Genomic DNA, 26,744 nt, shown 5'->3' on the forward strand with positions numbered 1-26,744 from the left:
GGAAGAAGATGTAAAGTTCTTTGTATGAAGACTGAGAGACAGACAGAGTGTGTGTCTGTGTAAAAAAAGAGGATGAATGTGAGTCTGAGAGATTGAGGAAAAAGTGACGCGTGGCGAGTGATGTGATGTGTATGTGTCTGCTAGTGAAAACTGCAAAGGCAAGGGGTACATGATAACGTTATCTCCTTCGCCGTTGAATTCCCAAAAACAATGATTTTAAACCGGTCAGGTAATTAATCTGTTTAATTTATTATTAAATTATTATATATTTTTTAAATAATTTAAATATTTATTATATTTTTTAAATAATTTAAATATTTATTATATTTTTTAAATATAAAATATAATTTTAAATTTATATTATATAATTAGTTTTGTTAAGTTTAAATAATTTTTTTTAATTTAATAAGATTATCAAGTGATTAATTTTTAAATAAATCAATATTTATATATAAATTAAATCATAGATTGGTTTATAATTAATTTTTAAATAAATTAATAATTTTCAAAAAATATTTTTTGGAGATAAAAAAAGGAAAAAATAAAAAAAAATTATATCTTGATATCAATTCTAATTATTTGATTGGACTTTTGAATTTGATCATGCTACAATAGAGGCTAAACGACTATTTCCCATTCCATTTTGGTGTTTACGTTTGAAAAATTCATTTATCCATCTATTATTTGTTTTTATTAATAAAAATTATAATATAAAATAATATAAAAGTTATTTCATTCTTAAACTTTTTAAATTTTTTCCAAAACCATTGTTCGAATCTTCCCATCTTCATCACTAACACCATCATAATTAGAGGTATCAATGGACCGGATAAACTTGCTCTAGCACTATCTATTTGGTTAACTTGAAAAATATGTAAGCCCATACCCTGACTCTAAATATATGGGTCTGCCCGTACTGAAATGATATTTAATTTTAATAAAAAAATAATTTTTATATTATAATTATTATTTAATCATTTATTTATTTAATAATTATATAAACAATTGTGTATCAAATCGGGCTAACCTATGGGCTTGATGTCTAGACCTTGAAAGCACGTGGAAGCATGGTTTGTTATAATATCAGAGCGGACTATAGGTTAATTTGACTTATCTGTCATGTCTAATCATGATAAACATACAAATTTAATAGGAAGACGTGAATTTGTTCAATTCGTTTGTTGATTTCTTCCTCTCCCCACCATTAGCTTTATATTCTCTATTCCATGATGCTGATGGAACTACTTATGGACAATCTCCACCTACTCAACATCACATGGAGTTAATTATTAGGCAAATATATATATATATATATATATATATATATACTTATTTTAAATATAAAAATAAATATATATTTAATATATATTATTAAATAATTAAAAATTTTAAATTAAAAATAAAATAATAATCATTCACATGATAATATATTATGTATAATCATTTATATATTAAAAAATAAATTTGTATAAACATTTTTATTTTATACATATATATGCTTTCAGTTGTTTTTAAAAACTATTCATCCTATTTTATGATCAAATGATGTGAAAAATCAAAATTTATTAAAAATTTTAAATATATAATTGTTTCTAATTGAATTACTTTTTCACATATTATATATATAAATCGCACTTTCATCTAAACCTTAATTCAATTAACGATGGTGAATCTTGATATAATATCATAAAATTAAATTATTAAATTATTAAATTATTTTACTTTTCAAATTAACAAAATAAAAAAAAAAAAAACCTTTAGATAACAAATTTATATCAAAATAATTTTCTTCCCCTCCCCTCTCTTGCTTTCACCCTTTTGTTCTTAATTGCCTTGATCAACCCCACCATCACTACTAAGTCGCCGCTAAATAAGATAATGCAATTAATGAGTAGGGGTCCACCAAGCAAATCAATTGTTTGGTAAGAGTACTTTTTCAATGCCTTGTGGGGGTAAATGTTTTTTTTATATATAATTTAAGTATTTAGGTAATTTATTTAATTAAATATTATTTTATTTTTAATTATTTAATTATATAATAATATATTATCGATTTATTAACAAGAGAGGAAAATTCATTCGGTATAAGCAGTTGTATCATATATACGTGTGCTCTCCTTATTTTTATCAGATTATTCATCCATTTATCTGATTAATTGATGTGAAAAATCAAAGATAATTTAAAATTTAAACATACCATTGCTTCGAAGTCAATGGTTTCCGACAATCTCCATTGCATGCATGCAAATTGCCGGAAAATAATTGATTCAATTCTCAGCCTAGATTTACAATTCGTTTTCGTAAAGAATAAAATTATATGTATAAATAAATTATATTAATTTATCTGTATAAACTGAAATGACAGTTTAAAATTAAGTGATGTGATTATATATTTTCTCTCGATTCAAAACTATCTAACGAAATGCTACGTCATCAGTTTACACATATGGTATTACTGTACAAGCATTGATTGCTCTGTAATATGGAAAATCATACAATAAAAGAAGGCATGCCAATAGGTAGATTTTGACTACGGATAGTATTATATATATTTAATTTGAATACACATATAAATACATATTTATGTATGTTATTATGTGATTGAATATTGTTTTATATTTAATTCAAAATCATTCAATCATATAATGATACATATCAAATATGTACGTATTTATGTATTCAAAGTAGATACACATAGCTTTATTATTATTTTGCTACACATGAGTCTTGCAGCATCCACTGAGGTGAACCCTCCAGTAAACCTGGACTTAACCTAACCATCAAAATACAGAACTCCATTTGATTAAGCGCTCCATCTCCATCAAGATCACCTTCACTCAGCATGCACACAATTTCATCATCCATCATGTCGTTCAATCCCAGAAGAAAACTGTTCCTCTTCAAGCTGTCGAACGTAATCAAACCCTTCTCGCAATCCATCAGCAAACGAAACCCGTTGAAGAGCTCGCAGATAAACCCTTCTGTTCCCAGTCGCGTCATCATCGAGGGAAAGAAGTCCACAAAATCGGCCACTTCATCTATCAAAAACGCCATTCTCATCAATTAAATTGCTTGAAGAAAAATGAATATGGTCAATGGCTACGTACGTGAATAAGAGATGTGAATTTATGAAGAGAAGAGTGAGGGGGAGAGAAGGGGTTTATATAAAGGGAATTGTTTGGAGGGAACGGTGAAGAGAAGGGATCTTCGTGGAAAGATCAGCGACTTTGAGGCTAAGAAGAGATTAAAAAAAAATAGAAAATAAAAAAGATGAATCTTGGGCTTTTGTGGTGAGTTTCTTAATTACAACCTTTCATTCATGAAGGCCTTCTCCTTCCTGGAAGCTGCATGAATATAGAAGATTCGAGGGATCTTTTGAACAGTATTATTTATAATAAATTACACTTTGTTCTTATCATATAGTTAGTAATAAAAATTCAGTAAAACTATACCAACATATTTTTGGTACATAATTTGGATATACAAATAATTTGTCATCATGTAATTAAATAATTTTAAATTAAAGATAAAGTAACATTTAATTATATGATGATACATCAACTGTGTATGTAACTTATGTATTTAAAGTATGTATATACAACATTGCTAATAAAAATTGGGTAAATAAAATAGAATGATTCTGCCTCTTGCTAATTAATTTCCCTCAAAAAAGCCTAGCCATATATGTTAATCATCTTTTTAATTAGGGGTACCTGAAGGTAGATTTAAGCCGAGCTTGATTTTAAGCTTGCTGGAGTTTAACTGGACTCAAAGTAGTTTAACTCGAGTTTGAGTTTGCTTAAATTCAGCTCGACTTAAGAGAGTTGAGCTCAAGTCTAGATTCAAGTTTGATGAGTTTTCATATAGTTAAGCTCAAACTTGAGCTTAATATAAAGAATTAAGCTTGAGTTCAGCTCGTTATTGCAACAAAATTAATATTATTCTTTGAATTTAAACTTATTTGTGTTTTCAAATAAAAGAAAATTTAGAAAAAAAAAAAAGATTGAAATGTGATAAGAAATGAAAATACCATTTATAATAGGTTTGGGTTAAGTGTTTATTTACCGTGTGTAAAGTGAATAGTTAAAAATGCATATTTTCAATATGTGTAGTTAAAGCTTGAATTCGAGTCATGAAAACTCATTTTGGGTTTAATCGAATTGAGCTTACATGTTGAAAACCCTATTCGAATGAGCTAGCTAGCAATCACTTACGTAACCTAAGATTTTCAAATCACTCACTCAAAGACAACTAGTATGTATATAGTACACTGCAACTAAGCATATTTTCCAAATCCACTGCATCATGTTAAACCAATATCTAGGGTTCATATCAATAATATAGCAAAAAGTTAAAGCCATGCATGAATCACGTTGGGGTGCCACTTTTCTTTTTCTATTCCTTAACCTTCTGATTAATGTGTTAAAAAAGAAGAGTTACATTCAACTCATATCGAGCACCAACAACGTCAAGTTTGAAATTGATTTGAATATAAAATAAGTAGGTCAATATTGATAGATTGACAAATTGATATTTAAATTTGGTTCTAATACAATTTAACTTTAAATTGGATCTAAACCGATTCGAATGTAAATATTTAAATTAATTCAAACACAACTTATTTATAAAATCGAATATAATCTTTAACTCGGACCTAGGTCATTTAACTCTAGCGTGAATAGTTTCGAGCGAAATTCATATCTATTAGAAAGATAAATACTTTCAATTGAAATTTGAAACAACTAGATTATTAATGTCGAGTAGGTCAAGATAGCCATTATATACATAGAGTTAAAATTTTTGGGACCATTTTCGTGCACATGGAGCCTCTCTCTCTCATTCAAATCTCAAGTATATGAACAAAATTATTTTTTACAAATTATGTTTTTATATGGATGTGGTAGTCAAATTAGATATTATATTATATATCAAAAATATAATTTTTTATATTGTATATCGTATTGTATAATATAATATATCTTTTAAAATATAAAAAAATAAAATATTAATAAAATAATAAAAAATTATAATAAACAAATCATCATTTTAAAAAAATAATAAAAACCCCTAAAATTAAAAAAAAAAAAATATTGACTTGTATCAATAAAATGTATCATACACATAGAATTAAAATTTTTGGTACCACTTTCCTATATAATTCTATTACATCATTATTTTCTTAAAAAAATGTATTGATTTGTACCAGTAAAATATATTATATCATAAATTATGTATCGTATCGTATAATACATATCTTATGATACATTTACAGTATTGTGTTAATTTGATTTATCTTATAATATTGATACTATGCTCAATGTAATAATTTAGATAATAATGTAACATAACAAAATTTATAAAATTTCGCTTTTATTTTATGAAATATTATTGCTTTTGTTTGAGTTAAATTTAAGTACTACAAACCAAAAGGAATTAGAAGATTTTACTAAAACAAATGCTATTCACGAAATAAAGGGAAAACAAAAGTGAAATTAAATTAGAGCCCGTTTGATTTAAAAAAAAAAACTTAAATTAAAATACGATTAGAAAATTTAATTTTATCTTAGGAAAAATTTTATTTTAAATTTTACATTAAGGGTTTTTTTTTTTTTTTTTTTCTAATTTTACCTTAAGTTTTAGGATTGTAGCTTTGGTGGTGCTCAAGATGATAAGAGCTACATATTGGAATCATTGAATATTTGAATTTATTTAAAGTTTTCGAAGAAGACAAAATTTATAAATTGAAAGGAAAAACAGAAATAAATGTGACAATAAGTGAATTAAGAGACAAAAGGAAATTTCAATGCAGCTTCCCCACAATCACGTTTTCAAAAGATTCTCAAAAAGTTTGTTCTCTCGTCCATAACAAAAAAGTTATGTTCTCCCCATAAATGTATTAGCAATCTTCCGGATGATAATCACATCATATATCACGTCATATTATATAATATAATTTTTAATAAATAAAATAATAAAAAATATTATTGATACTTTATTATTTTAAAAAAATATTACAAATATTTTTGAAAATTTAAAAAATTTCATATTTACTCTTACTACATTATTATTTTTTCTAAAAAGTGTATTAATTTATATCAGTAATATATATTGTATTATAAGATATGTATGGTATTGTATGATATGATTACTGTATCATGTTATATTATACGATACATTTACTGTATTATATTAATTACGATATACCTTATGATACATATCATTTTTCATCTATATCGTATCGTATTGTAGGATACTAATAACTATGATTTTACGTATAGTATTAGATTCAAACTGAGTTTATTTAAACTTGATTTGAACAAATTCGAAACGAGTTCAACTCATACAAGCTCAAATTTTAGAGGTATTCGACTTGTCAAATTCATGAGCCAAAAAAATTTGATATGACTAAATTAAAATGACGTTGTTTTGATAAATATGTATCAAAGTGAGGTTATTTTAGTATCAAACCGAGTTTAAAGCTTGATTTGAGATTGAACTCTTACCGAACTCAAACTTGATTCCTTTCAGACGAGTCAAATTTGAACACCTTTGAAATAAGTTCAACTTCACTCAAAATGAGTTGACTGTAAGCTTGAGCTCGACATAGTTCGAATCCAACCCTACTTACGTACACCTAGTTTTATAATATTTAATTAAATATTTAGATGATATATTATTATATGTGAATGATTTTAAATTAAGAATAAAGTAACATCCAATTACATGATGACATATTGTCTAAATATCTTACTGAATACTCAAAACTTGATTATAATATTATATGTAAATAATTTATGAATAAAATAATATTTAATCACATGATGAATAAATAATCTTGTTTTAAGTGAAACAAGATATATCATATATATTTTTTCTCTTAAGAATGTAATTATTTATTGGACAAAATACTTATTCCCATCCAAGACTTGTTGAAAACCCAAACTAATACCTGTTAATTATAGAAAACCTAAATTTTATTTTTTTAAATATTATTAGTTAAATGACAATTATACTGTTAAAAATAATAAATTTTGTTAATTTTAACAATTTATGTGTGGTATTTAGATTTTCAAAACTTAATCGATGAGAGTTTAACAATGGACTAAATCTTGAGTGGGAATATGTCTTTGAGTAGTGCTATGTATATAACTTTTGTGTATAATTTTGTGTACAAAAAATATGTGTCACAATGTGATTGGATGTTAATTTATCTTTAATTTTTAATTATTCAATCATATGATGATATATCATTATTTACACATAAAATTACACACAGTTTTATTATAACTCTTTTGGCCTTAAAATCGTGGGTAATTTTGTACTACTTTTTGAAACAAATTAATACACATAAATGCTAATAACATATCACAAGTTCTAAACTTGGAATTTCCCAGCTAAAAATTTGTGAATATAAATATTTTTGAAAATTAATAAAGTGATAATAAAATAAAAGGGTTAAATAAAATTTTAAGAATTATACTAAATGAGGTCAATTAAAAATTTAGGGCGGTTAACCGAAAATTTAAGGGATTTATTTGAAATTTTTTCAAAATTAAGGGGTTAGCTAACTCTCGTAACCCAGTTGGGTCTGTCTTTGTGTGCCCATGGCAAATATTTTCGTCTTGGCCAAAAGACTTGTTCTCACCTTAAATATGGTGAAAATCCAAAGTGATCTCCTTTAATTTTAGAAAACTCAAACATCTACCTATGATCTAAATTCCGTTAAAAGACTCAATTAGAATAAAGGGTAAACCCATTATTTACTAAAAAAATTTAAAAAATCTCCAACTTTAAAAATCTTACAATTTTTCTCTACTCAAAGTTTAAAAAACAATGATTTACCCCATAGGGTTTTTTTCCTTTCTCTCTAACAATGATTTGTCGATGTCTAACTGTTGGCCATCCTCCCTCCTACGTTATCTCTCTCTTGACTTGCTGATCATTTTTAACCGAGACTTAGACAAAGAGAACTAGTTTTTGTCTGAGCTTGTCTTCATCTCATCTTGGTTGATGACAGTTGGCAAGGTAAGGGAGAGATTGTGAGGGAAAGATAAAATGGGAGAGAAGATGGCTGGAGGTTGGAGGTCGGTGAATTGTCGCTAGAGAGAAAGGAACAAACCTTAAGGGATAAATAATAGTTTTTCAAACTTTAAATTGAAAAAAATTATTGTATTTTTAAACCTAGAGATAAAAATATAATAAAATTTTAATTTTTTAAATGTTTTAGTAAATCATAATTTATCTCTAACCTTAACTACGTTTTTTAATAAAATTTGACTCATAAATAAATATTTAGGTTTTTGAAAATTGAAGACGATCATTTAGGTTTTCACCATAATTTGGGTTGAAAACTAGTTTTTTGGCCTTTTGTGATTATCTAAATTTATTTTACTTTCGCAGTGCACTGTTATGACATGGACAAATGTTCTGATCTTTTTCGATTGCATTAATTTAAAGTTGACTTTTTCATCATTTGAAAGGAACATGAACCTTTGCACTTAACCTTGATTTTAGCTTGATCGGATTCTAATTTTATTTGCAACTTCGTTTTGCGATTCCTTGTATTTTTGTTTCTCACAATCTTTTAGCATTTTAGCTTTATTGAACATATTGTGGGACCCAATTTGGAACTGGTGCATGAAGGGGTTTTAAGATAAGGGGATAAAGAAATTTCAATTTCGAAAGATTAAGAGGAGCTTGAACTTCTCTGGGTGGGGATGCTTGAAAACCAAATGAGATGTTTAGAATAAGATTGGATTCGAATTGAACTTATTTGAGTTCAAGTTTAAGTTTAGCTTGAATAATTCTGAAATAGACTCAATTCAAGTGAATTTAATTTCAAACATGAAAGTTTAATATTTTTAAACTCAAGCATTGAGGGTGTTTAGTTTGTAAAGCTGGTGAGCCTGAAAAATTTAATACGAATTGATTAAAACAATATCGTTTTGGCTAATACGTATAAAAATAACACTGTTTTTGTATCATATTGAACTTAAAACTTGATTTGAGCTCAAGCTCGATTTCTCTAAAACGAGCTAAATTGGAACATATTTTAAACGAGTTTGGCTCAACTCAAATTTAACCTTAGTTTAGTATGTTTTAGATTTACTATTAGGCTTTTGTATGAAAGAACTCTAAGGCCAAAGAAACAATAAAATTAAACTATTTTGAATTTGTCGTACAACTAGTGACTTCATACAATTTAACCAAGGGTCCCCTTTGCTGGTTTTGAATTTTTATCGCAATGTGTCAATTCATTCAGTAATACAAATTTACCAAGAGATGGAAAAGCAGTTTGTGGATCTTCTGACAGAGGAGTTGAGGCTGCAAGAGTTTGTTGCTGAAGAGCACATGCGGCATATGAACATCACCTTTGGTGAAGCTAAAAGGGTGGCTTCTCTGTACCAAAGAGAGGCAGAAAAATGCAATGCTGCAACAGAAACCTGTGAGGAAGCCAGAGAGTGGGCTGAAGCTTTGCTGATCCAGGAGAGGAAAGTGACTATCATGTGGGAACAACGAGCACGCCAAATGGGTTGGGAAGGTGAATAATTCCTTGTGTAATATATGCAAGCAACAAGCAAATTGCTTAAATTGGCTTGTGAAGCTGGAGTTTCGGTGTCACACTTGTATTCTCTTTCAGCTGTAGTATTATTGTTCTGGGATAAAATAGTATCCATCAATTTTCCTTTTGTAATTGACGTGCTGTGGATTACACCCAGTCCCACCAACATATTTATTATAATATGATCTTCCATATACTTTCTTTGATACATTATCTATTAAATTATTTTGATGTTAAGAAAGTTTTACAAGCCATCTTTTACCCTATTCCGCTAGGCTAATAACCAAAGTGGCAATTTTCCTACTCATTTTCCCACAATCCAAGCAGTACTAAAACGTGATAAAGTGGATAACCTGCAGGGTCTTTTCAAGTGGCCCCAAGTGATTGACTTTCTGGGGTTTTGCCGTTTTCTGCCGGTAAATCGCCTGTAATTAGCATTGCATTGAAAACAAATGACATATGGCTGACTGATGTGCTACCGTGTATATATTTTGTTTGTTTTCCATATAATGCAGATTTCTCGGCAATCCTGTAATTTGGAGAATTAGCAATGCATTGAAAACAAATGACATATGGCTGACTGATGTGCTACCGTGTATATATTTTGTTTGTTTTCCATAAAATGCGGATTTCTCGGCAATCTAGAATCTATCGGAATTGCTTCCATTGGGTAGTTTGATTAGTGGTAATGGGTTTAGAATCTCCAAAATGAGACGGTTTGAATTTGAAACTTGTCCACAATATATTAATATTAAACTCTCGATAAATTTAATAAAATAATTACGAGACTAATTATTGGCTTTAAGGTTTCACCTATTTGATGTTAGAGTTGGATTTGAGTCGAATTTATTTGAATTTTATTTGAATAAATCTGAAACAAACTCAACTTAAACAAACTGAAGCTTGAAAGTTTAATATTTTTAAACTCGAGCTCAAGCTCAAAATTTAGGGATGTTTAGCTCGTCAAGCTTGTAAGCCTAAAAAATTTAATATAAATACATAAAAATGACATTATTTTGAGTAATACACGTCAAAATGATACTGTTTTAGTATTGAGTCAAGCTCAAAGCTTGGTTAAAGCTTAAATTCGAGTTTGACTCATTTCAAACGAGTCAAACTTGAACAACTTTAAAATAAGTATGAGCTTGATTCGGTTTGAATCTAGTTTTACTTGGTGTAATCGATTCAACCTTAAAGGAGGTCTAACTCAAATAAGATTTTCTTGTAAAAGGAAAAAAAATATTTACACAACACACGGACACACATAAAATTGAACATGTCAAGGTAAAAAAACCTAATCTTACCAGTTCTTTTCTTACACAGCCGATTCATCACTATCAGTTATTTCTCCACCATCCACAGCTGGGTTCCCACCAATCTCTTTGCTTTTTTTATCCATCTTCCTTTATTCTCATCCACTCATTTTCTTTGAAACCTTTTCCTACAAATGTATGTCAATGGTCAAACTTTAACAAAAGTGATTTATTACATTATTGGTAAAAGCATCTAAAATGTATAATCACTGTATCAAAATTTGAAAGATGCTTTTATATATATGTTAAAATGAGAAATCTTTGCACACTAAAAATCTCTCTCTCTATCTTGTTTCAAATTTAATATTAAGCATTATGTTTGTTGTGTTGCCTAGAGATGACAATTCGGTCCTTAAAATTGGGTTTTTGGCCTATCCCTTCTTGAATGGTAAGAAGATTCTTTGATAAAGGTAGGAGCGAAAATGGTTAAAATTCTTGTCGTTGAGGACGAGAAAGAAATGAAGATTTATATATTTTCGACTTGTTTTCTCCCATACATATTTTTTAAATTCTTACATATTAAATTATTTTTAAAAGTTTAAAATTATTATAAATATATCCTGATATCTAATAAATATTATATTATTTTTTAAATAGGGTTGGAGAGGGGAAAGTGTAGGGAATTCTCCTCATGGGGATGGGATGGAAAGGGAAGAGAATTTTTTTTTTGCGGGAAAAGAACAAAGATTCTCTATCATCCCCATATAAAAAACAAGGAGGAGGCAGGAATGAGAATTAAGTCATTAGCATTCTACCTGCCCTGTTGCTATCTCTAGTGTTGCCATCCCATTTTTTAATAAATTACCATGATTGAGTCGTGAGATTATAATAACGTATATATATACATCATCTAATCAGCTTTAGTCTTTTAGATAATGGATAAAAGCCTTTTCAATTTTTAGGATTTAAACCTCCTACATGATAACCAGCTCTGCATGCGGCTGTTTTCTAAGCAGATTAAGCTAATTAATTCAGGATTTTGAACTCATGCGTATAGCCAAGACTCTTTCTTTCTTACCTCTCTTGTTTGCTTCTGTGAATCACCACAAGAATGTTAATGGTAGTCCTTTTCATGCACCTAATATAAGAAATTGACTGCCGCCATAGCCGGCTGTTAAAAAACGATTTACGTCAGTAACAAAAATGAGTCATTTTCATCGAAGTAGAAGTGAAAACACAAGCACAAGATGTTCATCATGTTCAATCAAACACTATCAGAGTTTATCTGTGTCTCCAACTAAGCAATCATCGACAAAAGTTACCACCAATTGACTCTCAATTCCATCGATAAAGCCAAAGACATAATCTCATTGAATATTTAAACTCAGTTGACCTATTTATGATATATACATTATAGTTTTCACTTCCTTATTATAACTAGATTCAACGTGGAAATTCGGTTGCTTCTTTGCTCCCTAATGGACGTGAAGGTATTCCTTTTTATCTTGCTTCTATCATTGTCTCTCGGCAATGCAGAAACCATTAATTCAACCAGCAATATCAGAGATGGCGAGGTGATTGTTTCAGATGGTGGAAGTTTTAAACTTGGTTTCTTTAGCCCAGGAAATTCTACTTACCGATATTTTGGTGTATGGTTTGGCGATGTTGAAGAGCTGACTGCTGTATGGGTGGCAAATAGGGAAAGTCCCTTGAAGGACTTCAATGGAGTTTTTAAGATATCGGAAGATGGTAACTTGGTGGTGCTTGATGGAAATGGGATCCTATATTGGTCATCAAATGCCACATTTACGACGAACAATTCAGCTTTTGAACTCCTGAATAATGGAAATCTTGTGCTGAGAAATGTAACTGAAAGTGATAATGAAGCCAACATTTTGTGGCAAAGCTTTGATCATCCAACTGACACTTTCCTGGCAGAAATGAAATTTGGATTAAATCTAAAGACTGGTGAAAACCAGCTTCTCACAGATTGGAGGAGTGAAAATAATCCAGCTCCTGGAAATTTCTCTATAGGGTTTGATCCCACCAGAATTTCGCAGATTATAATATGGAACGGTTCTACTAAGCATTGGAGAAGTGGGATTTGGAACGGACAGACGTTTTCCGGTGTACCGGAAATGACATCTTTTCATCTTTATAACTTCAACATAATTAAAGATAATGAAAACGGGAAGTTATACAGTGTTTATTCAAATGTAAATATGTCAGCCCCTTCAAGGTTTGTGTTGAGTCCCTCCGGCCAGCTGGAAAGATCATACTGGATGAATAATTCCAAGACATGGGACGTCGTCTGGGCACAACCAAATGCTGAATGCCAAATATATAAGAAGTGTGGTCCAAATGGGAGCTGCGATATGAAAAAAATTCCTGAAATTTGCAGCTGCTTAAAGGGGTTTGAGCCAAATTCTGCTGAGCAATGGAAAGTGGGAAATTGGAGTGGTGGCTGCGTGAGGAAAAGAGCATTGGACTGCAAGGAAGGAAGCACTACAGATGGGTTTTTTAAGTTGTCTAATGTGAAGTTACCTGACAAATCTTTGTTGAAGGTGGCTGAGGGAATACATGAATGTGAAGAGGTGTGCAGAAAGAACTGCAGTTGTATTGCTTTTTCATATGAAAGAGGCTTGGGTTGCTTGGCATGGCTAGACAGTTTGGAAGATATTCTGATTTTTGAAGAGGGCGGCCAAGATTTGTACTTCCGTCTATCCAAGTCCGATTTGAAAGGTATGCACATATCTCCATCCATTTTTTAAAAAATATCCACGTATACCAACCCTAATACTAGAGAGGTGATAGGAAATAGGGTCGATTCAAATTTTATAAATTGGACACCCTTAGTTTAAGTTCGATTCAAATAAAAAATGGTTTTATTTGAGTTTATCAAGCCAAAACTAAGGATAACTTAAGTTTAATTCGAAAAAAAAAAAATTCTGCTCAAGTTTGATTTAAATTCATAGTTTGAATTAATGGTTTAAATTTATAGCTTGATTTAACTCTAATTCATAGTTCAAATCGATTATTCGACTTCGTGTCTTATATTTTTTGTTTGAGTTCGTAATTCATTAACAAAATGATATCATTTCACCCAAATAATATATAAAATAACTGATTCAAATTGAATCAAATAAAAAATTTGAGCCAAATTTGAGTTGAATATTTTTTAAGCTAGTTTGAACTATGAATTCAAATTGAATTAAGTCACAAATTCAAACTACAAATTTCAACTATAAATTCAAATCAAACTTAAGTTGACCTTAGCCAAACACCTCATAACTCAAGTTTGGCTTATTTCAAACACAAGCCAAATTTTATGACTCAGATTCAATTCCATTTTGAATCAAATAAATTCAAATCGAGGTTAACAGAGCCCAGCCGGCTAAGCTTAAATCCAGCCCTAACAGGAAAGTTTCAGAAAGTAATAATTTTTTTTCTCTGTTTCAAAAATCAACCTAGACTTGACTTGGGCATGATTTTAATTAAAAAGACGAGATTCAAAGATGAAAATGAATGCAAATACAAAATTTATACCCGTTGCATGTATTGTACGTGCTGACTTGCATGGTAATTTTCTGGGTTGAATTAGCTGACAAAGTAATTTTATTATGTATGATTTCTTTGTCGAAGGTCATATTAGCAGAAGGAAGTTGATTTTCATTATATCGATGACTGCATTAGGAATCGTTTTGACGACGCTCTCTGTGATCATCTACACCAGCAAGATGCGAATGATCAGAAGAAAGAAAGCTACTAAAAAGAGCCACAGACAAGAGGCTTCGCAGTTGCCAATGTGGGAAACTCCGATGAACTCAAACAGATATTTGTTAGACAAGTTTGATGATGCACCAACATCTCCAGGAAAAGGTCCAGACTTACCAATATTTGCCTTGGCTGTTGTGAGAGCTGCCACAAATGATTTCTCCTTGGCAAACAAGCTTGGAGAAGGAGGATTTGGAGCTGTCTACAAGGTTAAAATTTCTTGATTTGGCTAATCCTGTTTACATTTAACAAGTTTCGGGAAGAAAGTTCTTCTGATAATGAGAATATTTGTTGCAGGGAAAGTTGCCAACTGGGCAGGAGATTGCTGTGAAAAGACTCTCTAAAGGGTCTGGACAAGGGCTGCAAGAGTTCGAAAATGAAGTCATTCTTATTGCAAAACTTCAGCATAGAAATCTTGTCAGACTTTTGGGTTGCTGCACTCATGGCAACGAGAAACTTTTGTTATATGAGTACATGCCAAATAAAAGCCTGGATTCATTTCTTTTTGGTTAGCACTATCTTGTCTTTTCTGAAGAGATGGCAACGGATGGGTAGGGGTTGAATACCGTAATTTCCACCCTTATTCCTATTAGAAAAACCTTTTTCCATCCCTGATACAGGGATGATGAGGAATCTTCATCCCCTCCTTATTAAGAAAATTTCTCTCCTTTTTCACTCTCCATCTTTGTGGGAAAATTCTCGATACTTTTCCCTTTGAATCACCGTAAAAAAAGTAATAAAATATATATGATAATTTAAAACTTTGAAGGATAATTCAAAACGTAAGAATTTAGGGAATATATAAAGTAAGGGACGAACCAAGGAGAAGACAAGTCGGAATATTTTTATCCCCATCCCCTGCCCCATGCTCGATTGGGGGTATTCTAGCTATCCTGTCCCCATATTCATTTGGGAATCCTCTCCCTGTTTCGCAGACCGAATTGCCATCTTTACTCTTCATGTGAATTTAGTTTTTTTTTTTTTTTTTTCTGAACCTCAATTTTCGTAAATTTTAATTTCCTGCAGATTCTACGAAAGGAGAAAAATTAGGCTGGAGAAAGCGGTTCGAAATCATTGAAGGAATAGCTCGGGGACTTCTTTATCTTCACCGAGATTCTCGCTTAAAAATTATTCATCGTGACCTTAAAGCTGGTAATATTTTACTAGATACAGAGATGAATCCTAAAATCTCAGACTTTGGCATGGCAAGAATTTTCGAAGGAAAAGAAAACGAGGAAAATACTAGGAGAGTTGTTGGCACCTTGTAAGTATATATGAGTTAATCAGTTCTTTCAATTCATTAATGTCTACATGGGAAGCAATTTTCACAGCCATTTCTTGTCATTTGAAATGCAGTGGCTATATGTCCCCGGAGTATGCCATGGAAGGCTTCTTCTCAGTTAAATCAGACGTCTTCAGCTTTGGAGTTTTGCTGCTAGAGATCGTGAGTGGTAAAAGAAATGCCGGCTTCTGCCTCCTCGGCAAGAATATAAACCTTTTGGGACATGTAAGTTTCGAAAGCTAACAAATTCTTTACTTCCTTCAGGCTCTAAAACTTTATCTTCAAATGCCATAAATCATATGAGCCAGCTTAGTCTCGAAAACCAGCTCAACTTGGTTTTGAGCTTGATTTGAATTTGAGTCAAATCTAAGCCAAAAGATTTGCCTCATTTTTTAAGTCGAACTGAACTCAAATTAGGAGGTGTTTGACTTGATTCGATTTAAGTTCAATTCAAATTCATAGCTCAAATTAGTAGTTCGAATTCATAACTTGACTCAGTTTGGATTCATGATTCAAATTAGCGCGAATTCATAGTTCAAATTCTTAGCTTGGTTTGGCTCGAATTCACAGCTTGAATAAGTGATTCTGTATATTATTTGGATAAAATGATATCATTCTGTTAATGAGTCATGAGTTCGAGTCATAAATTTGAACTATAAATTTGAGTCAAGCCAAATCACGAATTTGAAGTACTAATTCAAACTATGAATTCGAGTTAAATTTGAACTGAACTGAGTCGAATAATTTTTTATTCTAATTGAACTCGAGCCACTCTTAATTTTAGCTCGACAAACAAACCAAATTCAAACAGGGTTATTTTCTATTCGTGTCAAATTTGAACTAAGAGATGTTCGATTCAACCTGGTTTGTATCCACACCTCCATGAATTCATAACATGCATATTTTCTCCAACATACAGGCCTGGGAACTATGGAAGGAAGAAAGAATGCTTGAATTGCTGGATAAACCTTTACAGAATTCACATGTGGAAAATGAAGTTCATAGATGCATACAAGTGGGGTTGCTGTGTGTTCAGGATAATGCAGCAGATCGACCCACCATGGACTCTGTTGTGTTCATGTTGGGCAACGAATCAGCCATGATTCCGGCACCGCAGAAACCGACGTTTTCATTCACAAGAACTCCAAGAGAGTCAGATGTCTGTGGAAATAGCTCTGGCCATTGTTCTGCAAATGGCGTAACAATGTCGGTGGTCATGGGACGATAATCTTGTGTTAGTATATATATAATTGCCTTCACTCAATTGCTTCGTTTTGCATAAAAAAATGTTCTTCCTTTAGCTAAGCCTCTGATCAAGGCACAACTATTGTCAATTGACATGCAGAATGTGTATACATGGTGTTACAAATGAATTGGTCCAAACATTTGATAAAGCACACTAATTATATTATTTGATTATATTTTGTACAGATTATCGTTTTGTTTTCAATGGTTAACTGGATAATAAATTCTGCGACGATCTTGTTTGAAAGAGACTTCTTTGTAAGAATTATTTTGCATAAACCATATAAAACCAATCAATCAATAGTAATTTCAAGATCCACACATAGGTTATAAAACACTTGATTAAAAACTTTACCGTCATAATAATACCTGGAATGTCATGCTATTTAAATTCGTAACGTTGTCAAGATTACCTGTATTAGAGTGCTGATTTTTTGCTCTTAAAACCTCCTTAAATAACAACTTTTAATGAATAAAATTATATTGTATAGGTTTTAGAGGATGGATCTAGTCAATATATAGTAGGTTATTAGACCTCTATTAAAAGTCCAATAAACCTTTTTTTGGTAACTGGGGAACCCCACCTCGATTTGGTGGGATATGATGACTGAACACACAATCACGACACCAGATAAGTCAAGGTTTCACAAGTATGGCAAAAGTCAAACTTAAGCCTTCTCCTTGAACTTCTAATAGTCCACCAATTTTGCTAACCCCTGAGATTATAATCCAGTAAATCTTTACACTCACACTAGTGTTGTATACCTAAATAGTATTGAGTTTATCTCTATTAATTACTGAAAATCCATCTGTAAACTGTCATTTGATTATTTAATTACCTACCTTATTAAACTAAAATCATAATTAACATCATCCCATCAAGAAATTTTCTAACTTTCTTTTCTTGCCAAGAGAACACAGGAAACAGAGAAAAAAGACATTTATCTGTTAATTGTGGGTAGCTATTATTTTCTCTGCCACGTAATTCTGTGGTTGTAACTATGAAAGATCTTCGGTCAAGGTTTGATGGCTTCAGTTTCTATTTTAGGAAAATGTCCGAGGGTGAAAAAACAAAAGAAACAAAGATATATTAAGCCATTTAATTTCAGTTCTAGAACGTATTGACTGGTTCAAATTCAGTCTATTCTTTTTGGATATTTAATCACCATAGCCATTTGACAAACTTTTCACACAAGTCAGGCTTTTGTGTTGGTTTATCTCATTGACTTGACCCTACATTTATATTTGCGTTTTTGTCACCATCAATGAAAGAACGGCTTTACAAGTTAGGTTTTTGGTCTCATACAAAGAAGATTAACCAATTTCCAAAAATGCTTATGAAAACAATCTTTGGCAGAGCCCTGATTACTCATCAGATATACAATTACCTGGCACGAAGTTGGGATGGAACTTAAAAGACAGGCTTGCCTCCTTCCTTGAATTGTGCATGTAATTAACATCATGATGAACCGATTAGCTTGTAGTAATTTGTGTTTAATAATGTTTTCATTTAGCGCTAAACAAAAATTTATGACAATAGATTATAGTTATACATGCACGTTACTTTATATACAGGAAAAACGTGATCATTTTACCTTAACAAAGAATCGCAAGCGTAAGAGATGGACGAATTTTGATGCACTAAGTGATGAATACCTTGAGGGAGTGAATAGTTTTATAAATTTGCATTTGGAAACAAATAAAATGATGAAAAAGTTCCATGTCCTTGCAAAAAGTGTGTGCTTTACCACCTTAGAGATCAAATAGAAATATATGATCATCTTATTATGGTTGATGGTATTATGTCAATGTATGATGCTTGGTTTTGTCTTGGTGAACCAATGCCTACGCAGAGTTCTCACATAGATAACCAAGTAGAACAAGAAATGCCAAGAGATAATGCCATAATGGGAATGTTACATAATTTTTGTTTTGAGATTATTTTCTATACATTTATAGTTACTAGTATTCGTGTGAATCTTTCTTTGAAGAGCATATTATAGATACCAATGGCAAGAACAAGCGGTTTTCACAAAGTTATTGTTAGTGTTGAATCTCAAGAACAAATGCCACCCAGTAGACATTCTCCAAATGATCGTCAAACTTATCACAAGGTCATGTGCTTCTTACGGGACCTAGTATTGGATATGAGAGCATTTTGGATAATGTAGAAGAGACTCAAATGGATACACAAGGTATAATATCATTATAAATATACTAATATTAATTTAGTTTTATTATCAATTAATATAATCACAATTCGTTCATATTTAGCTTAACTTTTTAAGATTCTTCTCAAACAGAAAAGATTACGAGGTTCTGCTTTGTTAGCTGATATTTGGAACCTACCTGAAAGGGAAAAAATTCTTATGCAATTTAATGATTGTGCATATAGTATTACCCATATAGAAAATAGGGTTTTTGTTGTTTCGAAAAAATTTCAAAGTTTTATTATGTTCGTCAAGACTCAAACAAAAGAGTGAAACAAAAATAAAAGAAGTGTTAATTTTAATGACTTCTAATCAAATATCATTGAAAAATGTTACTAAACATCCTTTTTGTTGTAGAGTTGTTACTAGAGAATTTTTTTTTTAATGACTGAAAACCTATCCGACGAACCAAACAATTAAACGATGGAGCACAATAATTGAACTCATAACCAGTATATCGGATAATTTAGAATTTTACTTTGTTGCAGCACTAAGATTTTGTTTTGTTATAGTATTTTACTATTCGGTTCCAAGTTAATCAGTCCACGTTTTCACAAGAGAGGGAGATCATGCTAATTGAACTTTGGTTTTTCATGAGGAATCTTTTCGCTTAACCACTCAAACTAATCTCTGGGTTCTAATAGAGATTGTTTGTGGCAAGAAATTCATTGGTTTTTACCATTCTGACTCTCTAAATTGCTTGGTTTATGAGGGTAACACAATCTTGTCCACTTTTGTTATTCTTGTGTGTGGATTTAGAACTAGAAAATGAACCTTTGGAGAGCTGCTTTGTGTTCAAGAAAGAGAAGATTACATACCAAAATATTTTATATAACAAGTGGCCTCAATTGTGGAGGTACATTGTCTTAAATTACGGACTATCTTAGTAGATCGATTGAATTTGCCAAAACTCATTTATCGATTAAGTTATAGTTAGATCATGATTTAACTATATGATCAGATCAATCTGATGATTGTTATTATTGTATTGACATTTATAGTAATTGAATAACGTATCGAATCTTATATAAAAAATCTAATTTTTTAGACCTATCATAACATCAAGGGTAACCAAAATTAATAGAACATTAGAACTTTCAAAGAAAAAATCTAGGTTCAAGCCTCTACTATGCGTGTAAAATATTGATTAGAATTACTTAAAAAAAAAGTTTCTGGTCCATAACAAAACACAAATATCACTAGATTGAAGATATTTATTGTTAAACTTGGTTTAATAGCTATATATTTAATATTATGCGATTATATAACATCATTTTGACTTTATAGTATATCATTATGATAAAATTATATACACTTACTTCAAATATATAAATTAATATAAATTTGATGTATATCATCATATGATTATATGATTTTGAATAAAAATAAAATAATATTTAATCACTTAATAATATACATAAATATATAAATATTTATATTTTTAAAATAAATACTTACTATATTACAGTCAGTCTAACTTTTCGAGCCACCAGGTGAGGCTTTGACCAAGTGTTCGGGTCTGCACATAGCCGTTGCGTAGGGAAGACGTTTTTGGTAAAATTTGACGGAGAGGCGCCTGCCCCGCACGAGTAGAAGCATCACAAGGAATAATATCAAGTATACCCCTACTCCATAGTTTTGAACAATTTTCTACCTAAAGTGTGAAAATTTATCCTTAGTACTCCTATGTTTTTAACACACCACTAAATTGAAATGGATAAGGGTAGTTTATAAACGAGTAATACTATATATATAATTTTTTGAATATATAAATGATGTATTAGCATGTAATTAAACATTACTTTATTCTTTAAAATCATTTAATTACATGATGACACATTATCTATGTACTCAATTATATATTTAAAAGTCTTTTAAAACTATTAATACATGTAGTGTGAAAGGGTTTCATTTTCTAATTTAGCCCATTTTATAATGTAGGAAGTTAATATATTAATAAAATTATAGACATAAATTATAAACGTAAACAACAATATGTTATTATGTAATTAAATAATTTTGAAATAAAAATAAAATTATATCAAATCATATGGTGACATATCATTGTTTGTGTATAAGTTTGTATTTATTATTTGTGTATATAGTGTTACTCGTTAATATATACTATTTGTTTTCAACAAGGGTATAATTGATAATTCTTAAATTATGGGTGTAAAATGATTCTAGATAATAGTTTAGAGGCATCTAGGAAATTTCCGCAGTCAAAGGTTGTTTATTGGCAGGGAGTTGTCAAAATTAGTCTGCCATCCGCCCATTTGGTTGCGTCCTCTTGTGATTCAAGGCCTAACAAACAATAACAGGACTTCAGTAGATAAACAGATCACCCTGTGAAGAATTAACAGAGCTTAATTATGCAATATTTTGCCAGAGTTTTGTGTTGGTTCAAGATTTGTATCAATGGGGAGTCTTCCTTTCTCTTACTGCTTTAGCTCTTTCATCCTTTTCGCCAGCATCAACTTGTTATTAGCAGCTGATAACATCACTCAAGAAGTATCCATCCAGGACGGCGAGACATTGATTTCCTCCGCCCAAAGGTTTGAACTTGGCTTCTTCTCTCCTGGAAATTCAACAAAAAGGTACCTGGGAATATGGTACAAGAAGAGCCCTGAGACAATTGTCTGGGTTGCAAATAGAAACAATCCCATTCTCGATAGCAGTGGAGTTTTAACCATTAGTGAAAATGGAAACCTTGTTCTTCTTAGCAAAGCAAAGAACATCGTCTGGTCTTCAAACATTTCTGTAAAAGTTGAAAATACAGTAGCCCGGCTCTTGGATACTGGAAACTTTGTTCTTATGGATGCTTCTGAAAATTATCGATGGCAAAGCTTTGATTACCCATCAGATATACAGTTACCAGGGATGAAGTTGGGATGGAACTTAAAGACTGGGCTAGAACGTTATCTAACTTCATGGAAAACAGCTGATGATCCATCATCCGGAGACTTTACTTTCAGATTTAACATTAATTATTTGTTACCAGAATTGGTGATCTACAGGGGATCAACAAAAATTGCCCGTAGTGGACCCTGGAATGGGGTTTACTTTGGAGGAATTCCCACAAATCCAAATTTGATCTTTGAGATGATTCTGGTGCATAATGAGGCTGAGTTTTCGTACTGGTATCAGCCTTTCAACGATCCCCTCGTCATGCTGGTAAAACTTACTCAATCTGGAATGAAACAGTGGCAAATCTGGAACGAGAGGAGCAATAAATGGGATCTGGTGTACTCAGCCCCAGAAGATGTTTGTGGAAATTACGGGCATTGTGGTGCTAACAGTGTTTGCAGCATTAACAAGACACCCATTTGCGAGTGTTTGAATGGGTTCGAATCGAACTCAAAGTTCAACCAGACTTCTTCTCAAGGATGCGTAAGAAGGCTGCCATTGGACTGTGAAGAAGGAGATGGGTTTATAAAGGTTGATAATGTTAAAGTGCCGGATTTGGTAGATGTTTCACTGAATGAGAGTATGAGTCTTAAAGAATGTGAGGCCAAATGCTTGAGTAATTGCTCTTGTAAAGCTTATACCGATTTCAATGCAACTGGAGATGGCAGTGGCTGCTTGATGTGGTTTGGGGACCTGATTGATATCAGAAAACTTGTTGAGAACAAAGGGACACAGGATTTCTACTTACGAGTGCCTGCTTCAGAACTGAGTATGTTAGTTTTGTGATTTAATTGATTAGTTTCACTTTTAATGTTTAGTAAAGTCATCTTTCCACATGGTTGATGACTAGTAGCACAAATGCCTACTATGGAGTCAGTTTCTGCATTTTCGAAACTTTTCGGAAACTGAAATGTCCTGAAATTGGTACGAAACTTTGCAGGGGAGTTTCATAAATTTTTAATGCTGGAAAATTCTAATCCGTTTGGACATTTCGTATTCTCATTCTAACTCTCATACTTTCTTCACATCATTTCCTGTCCTTTCTGGCATTCGAAACTCCTCTCCTGTTTGGCGTCTCAAACTGTCAGTGAGCTCTTGAACACTTGTCTTCTTCAGACCAGTGCATCAACTCTGTTTGTCTTTGTCAGTGCATAGACGACAGAAACTTCTCTGCTCATTTTGGTTTTTGGTTTATGGCTGAGTACATGGAAGGCCAGAGTCTCAAAAGGAGACTCAAGAGTCTCCTACAAGATGGTTCAGGCAGGGTTGAATACCTGGTTCCTTCTAGTTATTGTGAGGACAAGTCCTTTCATGTCCAACTTAGTAGTCAATATGTCTTCTCTATTCTGAATTTCTGTTGGACGTATTTTCAGTCTTCTTTATTTTTCTTCATAGAGACAAACTCAAGCAACGGGACTTCAATGGATACAGAAGATAAGAAGAACAAAGGAAACAGAAAGCTACTATGGATGATTGTCACACCAATATTGTCCCTGGCAGTGGTCACTTTAGGCTTCCTTATTCATCATGTAAGGAGAAAGCACAGAAGGAAAGGTAAAACTCTGCATGATTTTAGCAGTATATCATAATCCCCTCAGTGCCATGATTATAAGTTTTCCTCGTATATCCAGGGGAGGATCTGTTGCTATTTGATATGCATTTGGGGCAAAAGTCCGGTTTGGAGCTTACTGAAGAAAAAAAGCTTGGAAAAAATTGTGGAAACGAAGTTAAATTGCCATTATTCAGCTTTGCCAGTGTTTGTGCTGCAACAGATAATTTCTTAGCAACAAACAAGCTTGGTGAGGGCGGTTTCGGAACTGTTTACAAGGTAAGATCTATTGTCCTTAGCAGCTGCTTAAGCTAACTGCTGACAAAATTTAAGAATAAAATTAGAGCAATGTTATATGTAACCACTTTGAGTACATAAATGAGTACACACTTAATATATGTCATCATGTAATTGGGTATTATTATATTATTAATTCAAAATCATCCAATTACTTGATCACATACATTAGTGTACCCATTTGTGTATTCAAAATGCATATGCATAGTTTTATTGTAAAACTTTACCAAGGTAAATAAGAAAGTCATCTGTCAGGGAACACTGCTAAAGGGGGATCAAATAGCTGTGAAGAGGCTTTCAAGAAGATCTGGGCAAGGATGGGAGGAATTAAAGAATGAAGCAATGCTCATAGCCAAGCTCCAACACAAGAATCTTGTTAGACTTCTGGGCTGCTGCATTGAACAAGATGAAAAAATACTGATCTATGAATACATGCCAAATAAAAGCTTGGATTTCTTCCTCTTTGGTTTGTAACTCTCATGTTCTCCTATATTGGGGTTTATGTATTTCTATTCTCATATCTTTTTCACTTGCTGTGCATCAGATTCATCGAAACGGAAGCTTTTAGACTGGAAGACACGCATTCGGATCATTGAAGGGATCGCTCAAGGACTTCTTTATCTTCATGAATTCTCTACAATGCGAATCATTCATAGGGATTTGAAGGTTAGCAATATTTTGTTGGATAGAGACATGAATCCTAAAATTTCTGACTTCGGAATTGCAAGAATATTTCGAGAGAACGAGTTACAAGCAAACACAAGACGGATTGTTGGGACTTAGTAAGTATAGCAAATGATGTATCTATTATATGATTGAATCTATTGTCAAAGATGAAGTAATTATACCTTATTGGTTCTTCTTCCACAGCGGATATATGTCCCCCGAATATGCCCTTGAAGGCATATTCTCGACGAAATCTGATGTCTTTAGCTTTGGAGTGCTGTTACTAGAGATTGTCAGTGGCAAGAAGAGCACTGGTTTTTATCAGAATGAGTCTCCCAATCTTCTGGGTTATGTGAGTAACAAAAACTGAGCCAAGAATCAATTTTTTTTTTCTTTTTTAGTGATGTAATTTATGGTCTGTGGATGTAAGGCATGGAATATGTGGACTAGTGACAAGGGATCGGAGCTGCTGGATCCAGAATTAGAAGACCAATCCTCCATGATTTTGCTACTGAGATATGTCAACGTAGGGCTGCTTTGTGTTCAAGAGAGTGCAAAAGACAGACCTTCCATGACTGAAGTGGTGTCAATGCTTATGAACCAAGCTGCAATATTGCCTTCTCCAAAACAGCCTGCATTTTCATATGTAAGAAATAGCAGAAGTGTAAATTCATATTCCAGTAAGTCAGAGAAATGCACTGTAAATAATGTAACTCTTACAATTTTGGAAGCTCGTTAATGCTATGGATTTCTCTGTGATTGTTTATGTATAATTGTCGTGGACTTGGCTATGTTGTTTTTAATCGAAATGGCAAAGACTAGAATTACAAAAATACCTTCTACAAGTGATACAATTTTTCCCCTCCCTTTTCACCATCCATTTCACCCATGTCATCACTACAAGTGATCCACCAACAAGTTTATCTCCAACACTACCAGAAGCATCCAATCCACCACCAAGTTCATCGCCTCAACCGAAGGCTTGATGGAAGAAGAGAATTGGGGATGAGCGTATTCTATTTCTCCATCAAACGCTAATGATGCTGGGTAGCAAGTCTCATCAAACAACAATAATGGATGCGCGTATGTTAGATGAATGTTATAACCCCCACTGTAAAGTGTGGGATTGTACCTGTCAAAGTTGTGAACATCAGCTTCCCCGTGATAATACGACATTCTCAAATTTGTTTTGGCAAAGTTCACAGGTTATGATCTAGATGTTGATAAAGCGGAGGTGAGGTTTTGGATTGTTAGACATTTTAGTATGACATTGTCACTCCTGCATCAGCCTCAGTAGTGAAAGCAAACCACCCTACAGAAAAGTTTATATGTTTGTCCCAAGTATGGTTTGAACAGATTTTCAATTGTTCCATGTAATTTATATTGGCATTGCTTCAATTGCAAACCTTCATACACCACTTGGTTGTAGGTGGCAAGGGTGTTTGGAGTGGCAAGGTGGAAAGGCCATTTTTTAATATATATGAAATAAATAAGTTGTACACCTATTTATTTATTAAAAATTTTTGTCACATATATATAGATATACCGTTTACAGTTTGATTCAGTTTGAAAATCACTCAAACTAAAAAACTTTTTTTCAAATATTTATCAAGCAAAACCAAATTAAACTATAATTTTTAAGTAGTTTAATCTGGTTTTACAGTTTGAACTAAATTTTGCATATTCTTAGATCAAATACTAAAATACAACAATGAATTGAACGGAACCATAAAAAAATTCAAACGAATTGGTTTGGGCTAGGGGTAATACGATCCAAACTGAAACACTCACTGAATGGATTTTTAATGGGTGGGATTTTGTCAATACACTAAACTTTGGGTGGGAACAACTGTTTACGCCTTTTCAAAATTAGTCTACCTTCCGCCCATTTGGTTGCTCTGTGTTATTCAAGGCCTAACAACACTTCAGTAGATAAAAAACTCTTTTATTTTTCTTTTTTCGGCAAGCAGTAGATAAAGTACTCATCCTGTGAAGAATT

General features: G+C 31.9%; 3 protein-coding genes across 3 annotated transcripts; all 3 read left to right on the top strand.

Annotated features, from left to right (window-relative positions):
• Window positions 1-12,293: 12,293 nt before the first annotated feature.
• Window positions 12,294-13,586, top strand: LOC123201714 (G-type lectin S-receptor-like serine/threonine-protein kinase B120). The gene has a single exon (XM_044617279.1). It carries the CDS (start codon window positions 12,294-12,296, stop codon window positions 13,584-13,586), a length of 1,293 nt encoding a protein of 430 aa, XP_044473214.1.
• A 1,018-nt stretch (window positions 13,587-14,604) lies between these two features.
• Window positions 14,605-17,102, top strand: LOC123201861 (G-type lectin S-receptor-like serine/threonine-protein kinase At4g03230). Its single transcript, XM_044617428.1, has 5 exons — window positions 14,605-14,798; window positions 14,887-15,097; window positions 15,616-15,853; window positions 15,946-16,096; window positions 16,791-17,102. Exons 1-5 carry the CDS (start codon window positions 14,619-14,621, stop codon window positions 17,097-17,099), a joined length of 1,089 nt encoding a protein of 362 aa, XP_044473363.1. The 5' UTR covers window positions 14,605-14,618; the 3' UTR covers window positions 17,100-17,102.
• A 4,548-nt stretch (window positions 17,103-21,650) lies between these two features.
• LOC123201862 (G-type lectin S-receptor-like serine/threonine-protein kinase At4g27290) lies at window positions 21,651-25,518 on the top strand. The gene is made up of 7 exons (XM_044617429.1): window positions 21,651-23,002; window positions 23,629-23,787; window positions 23,865-24,061; window positions 24,335-24,545; window positions 24,624-24,861; window positions 24,950-25,097; window positions 25,176-25,518. The coding sequence occupies exons 1-7, from the start codon at window positions 21,745-21,747 to the stop codon at window positions 25,482-25,484; spliced, it is 2,520 nt and encodes an 839-aa protein (XP_044473364.1). The 5' UTR covers window positions 21,651-21,744; the 3' UTR covers window positions 25,485-25,518.
• The last annotated feature ends 1,226 nt before the right edge of the window (window positions 25,519-26,744 follow it).

This window comes from Mangifera indica, chromosome 18 (assembly GCF_011075055.1).
Source record: "Mangifera indica cultivar Alphonso chromosome 18, CATAS_Mindica_2.1, whole genome shotgun sequence".
NCBI lineage: Eukaryota > Viridiplantae > Streptophyta > Magnoliopsida > Sapindales > Anacardiaceae > Mangifera > Mangifera indica.